Here is a 12414-nt window from a genome sequence, read left to right as displayed (position 1 = left end):
TAGAGTATGAGAGTGAAAACAAATCTAAAATGATGAGCAACAGAAAGCCTCATAATATTTTAAAATAAAAATCTTTGAACTACCCATGTTATATCTGCTCATGTTAAAGTAACTTCTGAATTACTGTATTTTTTGCAAAGCATAATACATGTGAAATGTTACCTGACAGTCTTATATCTTCTTGCTTTTCTGAAGGTAGCCTTTAACTGCTCAGAATTTGGAAATGGATCATGCCCAGAGAGTGATAGATCATTAGGCATTCGAACTGCCATGTACCTATTTATGTCTGGAGCTATCTTCATCACTATTTTTGGAAATCTTGCTATGATTATTTCCATTTCCTATTTCAAACAACTTCATACTCCAACCAACTTTCTCATTCTCTCCATGGCAGTCACTGATTTTCTCCTGGGATTCAGCATTATGCCCTACAGCATGATCCGATCTGTGGAGAACTGCTGGTATTTTGGAATTCTTTTCTGCAAGATCCATTACAGCTTTGACTTGATGTTAAGCATAACATCAATTTTCCATCTTTGTTCTGTAGCCATAGACAGATTTTATGCTATATGCTACCCTTTGCATTATTCTACCAAAATGTCCATTTCAGTAGTAAAGAGGTTGTTGCTTCTTTGTTGGTCAGTACCAGGAGCATTTGCTTTTGGGGTGGTTTTCTCTGAGGCATATGCTGATGGAATAGAAGGCTATGATGTTCTAGTAGCATGTTCCAGTTCTTGCCCCGTGATGTTCAATAAGCTGTGGGGCACCACTTTATTTATGGCAGGTTTCTTCACCCCAAGCTCTGTGATGGTAGGAATTTATGGCAAAATTTTTGTAGTATCCAAAAAACATGCTCGTGCCATCAATACCATCCCTGAAAATCAAAGTAGTCAAATGAAGAAGGAGAAGAAAGCAGCCAAAACTTTGGGGATAGTGATGGGTGTCTTCTTGTTATGCTGGTTTCCTTGCTTTTTCACAATTTTACTGGATCCGTATTTGAACTTTTCTACTCCTGTAATATTGTTTGATGCTTTGACCTGGTTTGGCTATTTCAATTCCACATTCAATCCTCTAATATATGGTTTCTTCTATCCTTGGTTTCGCAAAGCACTGCAATATATTCTCCTAGGTAAAATATTCAATTCACATTTTCACAATACCAATTTGTTTCCTCACAAAGAATTGGGATAGAGATTCAGGAGAATTACTTTAACCTCTCTTAAAGTATAAAATGTATTTATATGTACATATATTTACATGTGTAGACATTATATGTGCATGCATATATGTGCACAAGTATATGAATGAGTGGACTAACCTTGGACTCAAGAAGACCTGAGATCAAGTTTTACCTCAGATATATATATCAATTGGGTACCCATGATAAATCAAAGTCTCAGACAAATCTCCAAGACTCTAAGTAACAGGTGCATTGGTGATGATTTGTATTAATGGAATTTGATGAGCCCAAAGAAATCACAGATCTGGACAGTAATATTAAAAATGTATACATATAAATCTCTAAATACAAGGTGTCCCCAAAGTCTTAGATTTGATAGCTTAATCAATAAACAAACTGTATTAAGTACGACAATATTCCAGGCACTAAGCTAAGTACAAGGGTTTCAAAAAGAGGCAAAAGACAGTCTCTGCCCTCAAGAAGCTTAAAATCTAATGGGGAAAACATTGTATAAACAAATATCTTAAAAGCAAATTATATATGGGATGAATTGGAAATAATTAACAGAATGAAAACATTAGAAATAAGAGTTAGGGAATGCTTTGTGAAGAAGCTGAGATTATAATTGGGTCTTAAAGGAAATCATGGAGGTTAGTAGTGAGAAAGGAGTAGTGAGAAAGTATTCTGGGCATAAGGGATGGTTGGAGAGAATTCCAGGAGCCCGGGGATGGGGTATCTTATTTATGGAACAGTGAGGTTAAGCTGTAATAAGCTATTTTAAGTGTTTAGTAGCATAAAGCTTCACTAAACATTTTGGGACAACCTTTATAAATATATGAGGAGATATGAAAGGCAGACCTGGCTTGTAGTCAGCAAGACTTAAATTTATGTCCAACCATCAGCACATACAAACAGTGTGACCATAGGCAGTCTCTTCTCTTTTAGAACTCATGTTTCTTTAAATCAATTGATTACTTTACCTATGATTATCTAGGAGAGGCTTCTAATGCATTTGGAGGGTCTCCCCTATTTGAAGAATTGTATTATATATGTATATGCATATTTGCATAATTTCAAAGCAAAACCAGATTAGTTCCCTAGGTGGCAGAACAAGTTTCCTCCTTTGAAAATGAAAGTGCTAAATTAAATGATCTTTAAAGATTCTGCTATTAACATTTTACAATAAGAAGAAAAAACTACACTCATCAATACACAAATACTCATATATGAGGGTTTGAGCTATGGAAGAACAGTTCACTTCAAAGAAACTTTCTATTTAGATATTCTAATGTTCTGTTCTTGTCCTACCCTGGGATGTTCCATTCCCCAAACTGGAATTTTCAACATTTCGCCGACTGCTTCTAGGAAGTTATCTTACCCTTATGATTGCATAGCAAAATAATTATTTTTGGCCAGACCGTAGAACGAGACAGTTAGTTGATTAGAAGACAAAGATATCTTTGCAAGCCTAAAACTCTTTAATGGGTTCAGGTGTATTATCAGGGAGGATAAAAATAAAAGTAGAGAACAAGCACAAATATTTCCTTGTCATTCCAAAATTTAAGTATCAGTGGATAAGTGGCAGACATATTTGGCAGAGTCAAAGCTGAAGGATTAGATGTAGATAATATTGTACTTTGCATGAGCAGCTAAGTGGCAGAGTGGATGGAGTACTAGCCTTGGAGTCAGGAACACTCCTTTTCGTGAGCTCAAATCTGGCTTCAGCCAATCGTTAGCTATGTTATTGTTTTTATTGTTGCTGTTTCCGTTGCAATTTGAAGAAGACCATGAGACATCAAATGAATGATGGCATGACTTACACACCATGTTGACTGCAGTGAGGAAAATATGTGCAAAGACATCTCACCGTCTCTTCCAGAACCATCTTCACCCCATGGCTTCATTAAATAGGAAACAAGACTTCTGGTGATGTCATGGATGCTGTGGGAATTCTTGGCCTTTTGGATGCAAGTCGTCTATGTAACCCCTGGTCGAGTCACTTGTCCTTTTTGCTGCAGTTTCCTCATCTGTAAAATGACTTGGAGAAGAAAATGGCAAATCATTCTAGTATCTGCCAAGAAAATCCCAAATGGGGTTGAAAATTACTGAACAATAACAACAAAATTGGGTATTGTCAGATTGCTATTTATCTTGTTGATGACTATTAATTGTAAAATAAGGTTTATCAGAATTTGTGTTTATAAATCTTTAACTGACTTAAAATTGGAATGGTTTGCATTACTGTGAAAAGGCTATGTTGAATGTTTTGTTTGACTTTTTAGAATGGATGTAAAGAGATGACTTTGATTATAACTCTGAAAGAATCATTTTTAAAGCAATAAAATGTGGAAGCCAACTAAAAAAGGCAAAATATGGTGATGCTGAATCTGAAATCAGAAATCCTAAACTTAAATCCCAGTATTATTTCTTACTACCTGTGGGACTTTGGATCTTTTGTATGTAGAATTACCCTTCTATCCAATGACAATTTTCCAGTCATTTCTAAACCAGACCCCACTGCCGCTCATGCCCTGCTTCCTCTTCCCCACTGGATCTTAAGTTTTTTTTTCTCAAACTAGAATGGGCACTCATTAAGGGCAGGGATTGTTTTTGTTTTTTTTACAAAATCCTTAGTTTATGACATTTAATAAATGATCTTATTGTTACAAAAATAGAGTCAACAAAATGCCTTCCTGATTTATTCAGTTACAAAAAGATCCTGGGTAGAACCTCTTCACCTAGTCATATCACCATTTAAGTCTTGACACTGGGGCTCAGTCTTTAGTATAGTAAAGATATTATCCATTTTTCCTAATCAGTGAGTTTGTACTTAAAAAAAGGGTCAACTTGGAAACTCTCCAGTAAATCACTCTCCATGAATTTTTAATATAATAATTGTTACATTTTCCTTGGCCTTTTTTTCCTGTCTCCCAAAGAGGTTTGTACAACATTCTGTAAATAGAGCGATCAATAGCTGCTGTTGACTGACTGTGCTTGGTTCTCATTAGAGCCTTGTGCTGGGGGCAGCAAGATAAGGCTGCCTGGCACCTCCTCTACCTCTAAAGCTGGAAATCAACCTCTTCTATTGCATGCATCTCTTTATCATGCATCTTTATCCTTTTGCAGCCTGGAGTAATAACAATAATAGTAATGCTAAAAACTGACATTTATTTAGCACTTTAAAGTTTGCAATGGGATTTAAAAGTACATTTTTCTTAAAGTGCAGATTGGACCATTTAGTTCCTTTGCTCAAGAAACTTCATCAGCTCCTTCTTGCCCATTTGATAAAATATAAATCATTCTGTTTGTCATTTTAAATCCGTCATGGTCTAGGTTCATTCTACCTTTTTTAGGCTTGCTATTAAAAATTTGGTTAATTAAGTGGCACAGTGATTAGAACTTTGGACTTGGAATCAGGAAGACTCATCAAATTTGGCATCAGATGCTTACTAGCTGTGTGACTCTTGACAAGTCACTTAATCCTGTTTGCCTCAGTTTCCTCATCTGTAAAATGAGGTGGAGAAGGAAATTGCTTTAGGATGTCTACCAAGAAAACCCCAAATGGGTCATAAAAGGTGGACATGACTGAAAAACAACTGGACAACAACTAATTTTTCCTCTTCACATACTACACATTCTTGTCAAACTCCTGTCTGATCTGATGCTTCTCAATCCTAGTGTTATATTTCCTACCTCCACACTTTTGCACCGGTTAATTCCTCATTCTTGGAATAAACTCTGCTCCTCATCTCCACTTCTTAGAATCCTTACTTCAAATCAGATTCAGGTGATGGATCACTTCCTACCCAAAGTTTTTTCCCCCCAATTCCTCTAATTATTAATATTCCCTTCAAATTACAAGCCTCCATATTTCATATATATATATATACATAAAAATGTCATTAGCCTGTTATATGTTGTTTCTGCCTAGAAGAATGTAATCTCTTTGATTGTTGGAATTGTTTCATTTTGTATTTATGTTCCCAGAGCCCACCTCTCTGCATTGAATAGAATGGGGAGTTCATTAATATTTACAACTAAATCAGAGTCCAGTAACATACAAAACTGGTTACTTGTATTCCCACAATGTTAGGCTAGTCAATTTTCCAGGGGTGGCAAACCACCTTCCTCCTCCTTGTAGGAAAATACCCCAAGTGGAGGTTATCATATAACTTCCTAGACAAAGTTCTGATAATCCCCTGGGAGCAGCAGAACTCTAAACCAATTTCAAAGTCAATTGACTACAGTGTTTGTCACGTCTCAAGCAATTTTTTAAGAGAGGATAGTGCATAGTGTTTACTATATGCTTTTCATGAAAAGATGAATATATATGCATGAAATATGATAGTGAAAACAATAAGAAATTTTAAATTCTATTTCAATTTTAACTTTGTCATTCATTTATTAAACACTTTGCTATGTGCATAGTTATTGTACTAAGTGCTGCAGCTAAGATATAAGATGAATAAATCACCATGTTTGACTTTATAAAGTTGCAATCTGACACACCAAGGACAACCACAGAAATATATGTGCTTGAGTCGAATGTAAACAAAATGCTCTGCAGGACTTTTGGCAGGAAAGATCATTTGATCTACAGACTTTTCTCATGGCTTGTAGATATTTAACCCCTACCTGCTTTTTTTCCTACTTGTCTTAGAAGTTAATGAAGATAGCAGCTCCTTTATCTTGAAATCTGGACCTTGCCTCTCATTGCTTCTTTCTTGAATCTTGTTTTGACTTTTCCCTTGGTTTTCATAACTGCCTTTTTCTCCCTCTCTTCCTATTTGTCAGCCCATTTTCTTGGATCTTCATCTGGGACACATTGACTAACTTAAGACTTGGTCCTGGGTCCACTTCCCTTTTCCCTATATACTATTTTACTCAGTGATCTCATTAGCTTCTATGGATTCAATTATCCTTATACACAAGGTTCTCATATCTATTTTTAAACTTATTTTTATTAGTAATTTTTGTTTTTATATCACCTTTATTTCTCCCATATCCAACAGCTATCTCTTATAACAAAATTTCAAAGGGGGGGAGGAAAGCATTTCAACAAAACTAACCAACATATTGTGTCTAACAGCATATAAAATCAATCTGTAATTCCCAAGTTCTGCAATGAAATCAATTCTTCTCTGGGTACAAGTTTGGTGATTATAATTAACAATGTGCAGTTTCATTGTTTCCACAGAAATTTCACTCTTTAAAAATTTTTAATTTATAAAATAATGCAAATATTTCAAAAACAAAGTAGGATAAAAAGATAATTGAATGTGAAACTACAAATCTATTATTTACAACTTGCTATTCTTTTTAAATATAATAAAGTTATCATGTAACTTTCTTTTTTCCCCTCTTCCCTCCTTCCCACTTCACCATAGGGATGGCTATCATTTTATATATATATACATATATATATATGTATATATATAATATATGTAAATCATTCTATACATCCTTCTATTTATCAGTTCTCATGGCTTTTTATCCAGCATTAACCTCTCTCCTGATCAAAGTCTTTTATTTTCATCTGCCTCTCGTATATCTCAGATAGCATATCCCATAGACATCTGAAACTCAACATATCTAAAAGTGAATTCATTATCATTTTCCCCAAACCCTCTTTTTAGGAAGACCATGACATCAGGGATAGGCACATGAGTGAGGTAGTGTTGTGCTAAATCATTAATCTTACTTCCTTTTCCAGATCCAATTAGATCCAGTGGATCCAGGATGACTGGAGATGACTCAGAATGTGAGGCAATCAGGGTTAAATTACTTGCCCAAGGTCACACAGCTAATAAATGTCTGAGATTGGATTTGAACTCCCATCCTCCTGACTCCACTGTAGGACACTACCATTCTTTTAATCGTCTAGGATTATAACCTATGTGTCATCCTTGACTTAAACTCTCTCTTATGTTTCAGATCTAATATAATACCAAACCCTACTTATTCTACCTTTGTAATATCTGTCTTGTACATTCCATTTCCTCCTTTGACTCTATTCTAATCTTCATTGTCTCATACCTGATTGACTACAATAGCTCTCTGATTGATTTCCCAGTCTCAAGTTTTTTTTTAAGTTGCATTTCAACCCCAACTCAGCTACCAAAGCCTTTTCCTAAAGAACTATATCAATCCACTTGTCTCCACCTAAACTCTAGCAGCTTTTTTTAACTTTAGGAGCAAATATAAATCCTTTGTTAAGTTTTAAAATCCTTTATAGCCTAATTTTCTTATACTTTATAAGTCCCTCCCAGCTATGCCTCCTATCCATGTCTCCATGTCTCCTACTCTACAATTTAGTAATACTCAATTACTTGCTGTTCCTCAATCCATACTTATTAATGGTTTCTCATGCCTGAAAGTGGTAAGACATTCATGGCCCCTACAGGAACACAAACATCTTTCTACAACAAATTCACTCAGCTCCAATATCTAGACACCACTATCTCAGACAGAGTTTGCTTACCTAACAATTTGAAGATCAATACTGACCATAAAGGTGTTCCAATAACCTTTCTGTTTTCTCAAAGTGCTATTCATAGCCAAACTAATAAATTGTTTTCATATGAACAATACAAACAGTAACTGACATGTTTTTTTTTCCATTTCAGAGGGAATAGGGGATTTCAGGAAGTGGGGAAAACCCTAGTTCACTAAAGAGGTAGTTGATGACGTTAAACATTTCATTACTGTAAATATGCTCCCACATAAACTCTGGAAAAAGTTAGAGCAGCCAAATCCAATTATTTCTGGCTACTCAGTTTTGCTGAATTCTGTTCATATCAGTTCTCTATAGAGGCAAATAGCATAGATCAAAAGAGAGTGTGAAAAGGGGATTTCATCAGAGGAATTTAATATTCAAGAATCTATGGAAAATAGTGAAAATCAAGGGAGCTCTGAGAAAAATACCCATTTATGCAAATTCTATTTCCTCTGAGAAAAAATGATTATTTCTATCTTTTATTAAAAATTGAATCAGGATTAAAGTATTTCATATTCTACTTCCTTATCCAGAAATCAACTAAGTGTGGGAAATCTTGGGCAAAAACTGACCCAAGCTAAGATCTAATCAGAGTAGAAGAAATTCTACAAAGATATTATAGCTTAATGGGAGAATTCCTACTCATTGTGTTTGGTCAGACAGGTCTGAAATAGAAGTGAAGGGAGAATATTTCAGGTATGGGAAACAACTAGGGTAAAATCACGGAGATTGGATATGGAATTGTGTGTGAAGATCCACAAGAAGAACATTATGGCCTGGATCACAGAGTTGAAAGAAATTAATTCACAATAAAACAGGAAAAGTAGAATATGGCCAGATTATGAAGACTTTTAAATGCCAAACAGCAAAATTTAAATTTGATCCTTGAGGAAACAGAAAACCACTATAATTTATTAAGTTTGTCACATGATCAGATCTAAACTTTAGCAAGATCATTTGGAAGCTCTATGAAGTATGACTTGAAATTTGGAGAAGTCTTGAAGCAGGAAGAGTAATTGTTAGGCTATTGCAATAATTTAGGCAAGTGGTAAAGAACTCTAAACTAGAGTTGTGTGAGTAGAGATAGAGGGATGGTTATGAGGTGGAAAGAAAGAAACAAATACAGTTATACAGGTTGACTATTAGAAATGGAAATTTTTGAGTTCCAAATTCTCTCCCTTCCTCCCATCTATAGGTTAAAATGTGTAGTCATTGGGGCGGCTAGGTGGTGTAGTGGATAAAGCACTGGCCTTGGAGTCAGGAGTACCTGGGTTCAAATCCAGTCTCAAACACTTAATAATTACCTAGCTGTGTGGCCTTGGGCAAGCCACTTAACCCCATTTGCCTTGCAAAAACCTAAAAATAAATGTGTAGTCATGAATCACAATAGTCATGTTGTATAAATATACTCCACCCCCTCAAAAGAAATGACAAAACCTCAAGACAAATAAAGTGAAAAAAAGTATACTTCAATCTTCATTCAGATACTATCAGTTCTGTCTTTGGGATGGATAGTATTCCTTACCATAAGTCCTTCAGAATTTTCTTGGGTAAGCATTACCGAGAAAAGGAAGGTCATTCACAGTTGATCATCCTGAAATATTGCTGGTACTTTGTACATAGTGCATTTCCTATTGTATCTGCTCATGTAAATATTTTTTTACTGATAACATCTTGCTCATCATTTCCCATAACAAAATAGCATTTCATCTCAATCAAGTACCACAATTTGTTCAACCATTCCCCACCTGATGGGTATCCCTTAATCTTTATCTCTCCATCACCAGAAAAGAATTGTTATAAATAGAGGGTGCATCTATTTAGTATTTCTAGAGATGACTTTTGGAAACATATCCTATAGTACAATGTGGAAAAGTAAGCAGAATTTTTTTTTAAGTAGACACTCATGCCACACATGGATTTCACTGAATATTTGTTGCTACAGAGAAAAGCTATAGTCAGACAAGGCCTTCTTCCATCAATATCAAAACTAGCATTTCTGTATCAGCTTGAATGAACCAATTATTTCAGTTATTCTAATCTAACAACAACAGCATCAATAATTAATATTTATATAATCCTTACTATGTATTTTGGTCACTGTGCTAATCTAGTTTTCCATGCTAATATAACATCAACCCCAAAACATTCTTGATGAAAAAATGGTAAGATGGGTTTAAAAATATATAATTTCTACCAGAAAGATCTTTTGAATAATTGAGAATACAATTTGGCAGAATAAATTGCATTTTCTTATTCTATCCCATTATTACCCAAAGGCTATAGAAGACATATAGGTTCTAGGCTGAAATTTGTAGCTATGGAATAGAGTGAAACTAATTGCCAAATAAAGTTGTTTGTATACAAACAGAACATTAACTTATTAGAACTAAGTTCATAATTAGTTTAAAATGGACATGAATAATAAAAAATATGGTATGCAATTGAAATAATTTGACTCTAAACTATTTAAAGAAGTAGTTGATGAAAATAAGATGTAGTCAGTAAGTATGATTAACATTATTTTATTCAAAAGTTTAACCCACTTAAATTTATTGCCATAACAAAGAGGTCAAAAGATTCCAGAAAACTTTTTGGTCAGCAAGTAATACCAGGCTAAAATATAAACTAACCTATAAACATATTATGAAGAAGATAAGATGATTATGAATTATATCATTTCATGAAGCAGAGGAGTAAAATCGGCTTGAAGGAAATTTGGCAAAATATCCAACTAAACAAAGTTACTCAAAGGGCACAGATAACGTTTGGGAGACTTATAATAATGTTATTTTCTATATCAGTGATAAAGAAACCACAACACTTGGATCTAAATTGGTATCATAGACCTAGATTTGTTTATAGAGAATGCAAAGATAGCATTGTGAAAAATAAAAATGAGAAAAAAAAATCCAGATTAGCTCAAATGATTTTAAGGAGAACATTTGAGCTAATAGCAATATGATTGTAAAGTCACTTAAGGACAAAGTATTTGAAGGAGGAGAAGGCACAAAAAATGTGGGGGGAAAATCATAAATTTTCTTAATACTGAAAAATATGGCCACAAGAACACAAAACTATTTACTTATATGTTCACTTTCCTGTCCATATAAAATATTTTTAGTCATATATATAGATGAAGAGAGCATCTTACTTTAATGAAAGTTTTAATAGGAAATAAAGTTTTACAATCTACATGCAACAATGGGATATGTCATTATCCCATTATCATTTCAAAATAAACTGAAAGATGCATAAATGTTTTATTACATCATGTTTTATTTTTGTTGTTGTTGCTGGGTTGTTTCAGTTGTGTTTAACTCTTCATGACTCCATTTGGGCTTTTTTTTTAGCAAAAATACCATAGTGGTTTGCCATTTCCTTCTCCAAATCATTTTACATATGAGGAAACAGGCAAATAGAATTAAGTTACTTGCCTGTCACACAATTAATGACTGACTCCTGACTCCAGACCTGATACTACCTACTATGCCTAGTGACTCATTTCATGTTTACTGTTTGAGAAAGCATTCAAATTGGTAGAAAAAAATGTTCCCTTACAACTTGTTTTCAAGAATCATTCAAGTTAACTTGAAAGACCTAATATCAGAAAAAATTCTGTTCAAAACCCCTATGATCATAAACATCAAACAAACCATCAAATAGTGATGATGCACATTTAGTGGAGATTCCAAATTGAGGAGGGATTCCCTGTAGATAAAGTTCTCTAGACATCCCTGCTTGTGGTTGATGTTGTGATGATGCCATCAATCTCTAGATTATTATAGAGCCCCTTGGAAGAGATTTGTCAATACTTGAAGGAGATTAGCTTAACCTTTGACACAGGAAGGATGAAGTAACTGAAAAAAAATCTGTTGTGCAGATTATGATATCGCTATATATGTCTCAGACAATGAATTGAACACACAGTGAATTGTAAGATTCTCTAATGACCCCAAATTTTCCATAAAGATAAGACCAATTAAAAAATAGCATTCTACTGGTGCTGTTAGGCAGCAACAAGACCAATCTCTGAAGAAATGAAAATGAATTTTAAGCAGAATGCAGTGAAGAGAAATCTGGTGGGTATGAGGAAGCTAAAACATATTATAAGTGAGGAACTAAGAAAAACAGAAGTAAGATATGTAATCAAGGCATTATATGACTGGAAAAGCAGATGGACTGGTTCAGCGACATTGGAAAAGGATGACTGATAGACAGTCAGAATGTTCCACTGGAGCCTTCACCATGTCAGGAAGTATTAATGAAGGACTCCAACATGTGAGGTAGATGCCATGAAGTTCAATGGAATAGTGGATAGCTATCCTAGAAGTTAAGAATTCAAAATCTGGCTTCAAACACTTAATATCTGGGTAAGTTATTTTTTCTTCTGTATGCCTTAGTTTCCTTAACTGTAAATTGAGATAATAATAGTATCTATCCCCCAGGATTGTTATGAGGATCCTATTGTTGCTGCTGGGATTTTTGGGTCACCTGATAAGCATAGGAATTTAGGGACCATTGAAAAACAAAAGAATTTGCATGCTCTCTGGGAATATTAAAACTGCTCAGGATTTTATTATAGTAAATTATTACAAATATACAAGTTAAAACTCCTGTAGAAGCAATCACTTTAAGAATAGGCTGGGTGAAATTTGAGTAAAAATGAGAGAGGGAGAGAAAGAAATAGAGAGAGAAAAGAGCAGGCAGCCATGAGACTTGGCTTAGTCTGACTACA

At 34.5% G+C, this 12414-nt stretch overlaps 1 protein-coding gene across 1 annotated transcript; it reads left to right on the top strand.

Moving 5' to 3' along the window:
* Nucleotides 1-137: 137 nt before the first annotated feature.
* On the top strand, nt 138-1191 carry LOC141489404 (trace amine-associated receptor 2). Its single transcript, XM_074190051.1, has one exon. The coding sequence runs from the start codon at nt 271-273 to the stop codon at nt 1189-1191; it is 921 nt and encodes a 306-aa protein (XP_074046152.1). The 5' UTR covers nt 138-270.
* The last annotated feature ends 11223 nt before the right edge of the window (nt 1192-12414 follow it).

Source organism: Macrotis lagotis, chromosome 5, assembly GCF_037893015.1.
Source record: "Macrotis lagotis isolate mMagLag1 chromosome 5, bilby.v1.9.chrom.fasta, whole genome shotgun sequence".
NCBI lineage: Eukaryota > Metazoa > Chordata > Mammalia > Peramelemorphia > Peramelidae > Macrotis > Macrotis lagotis.
Note: the sequence above shows the minus strand (reverse complement) of the source record. Positions and strands in the feature narration are given on the sequence as shown.

What these genes read in the sequence shown, in the direction of transcription:
- LOC141489404 (XM_074190051.1), top strand. Translation starts at nt 271, where the DNA reads ATGTACCTATTTATGTCTGGAGCTATCTTCATCACTATTTTTGGAAAT.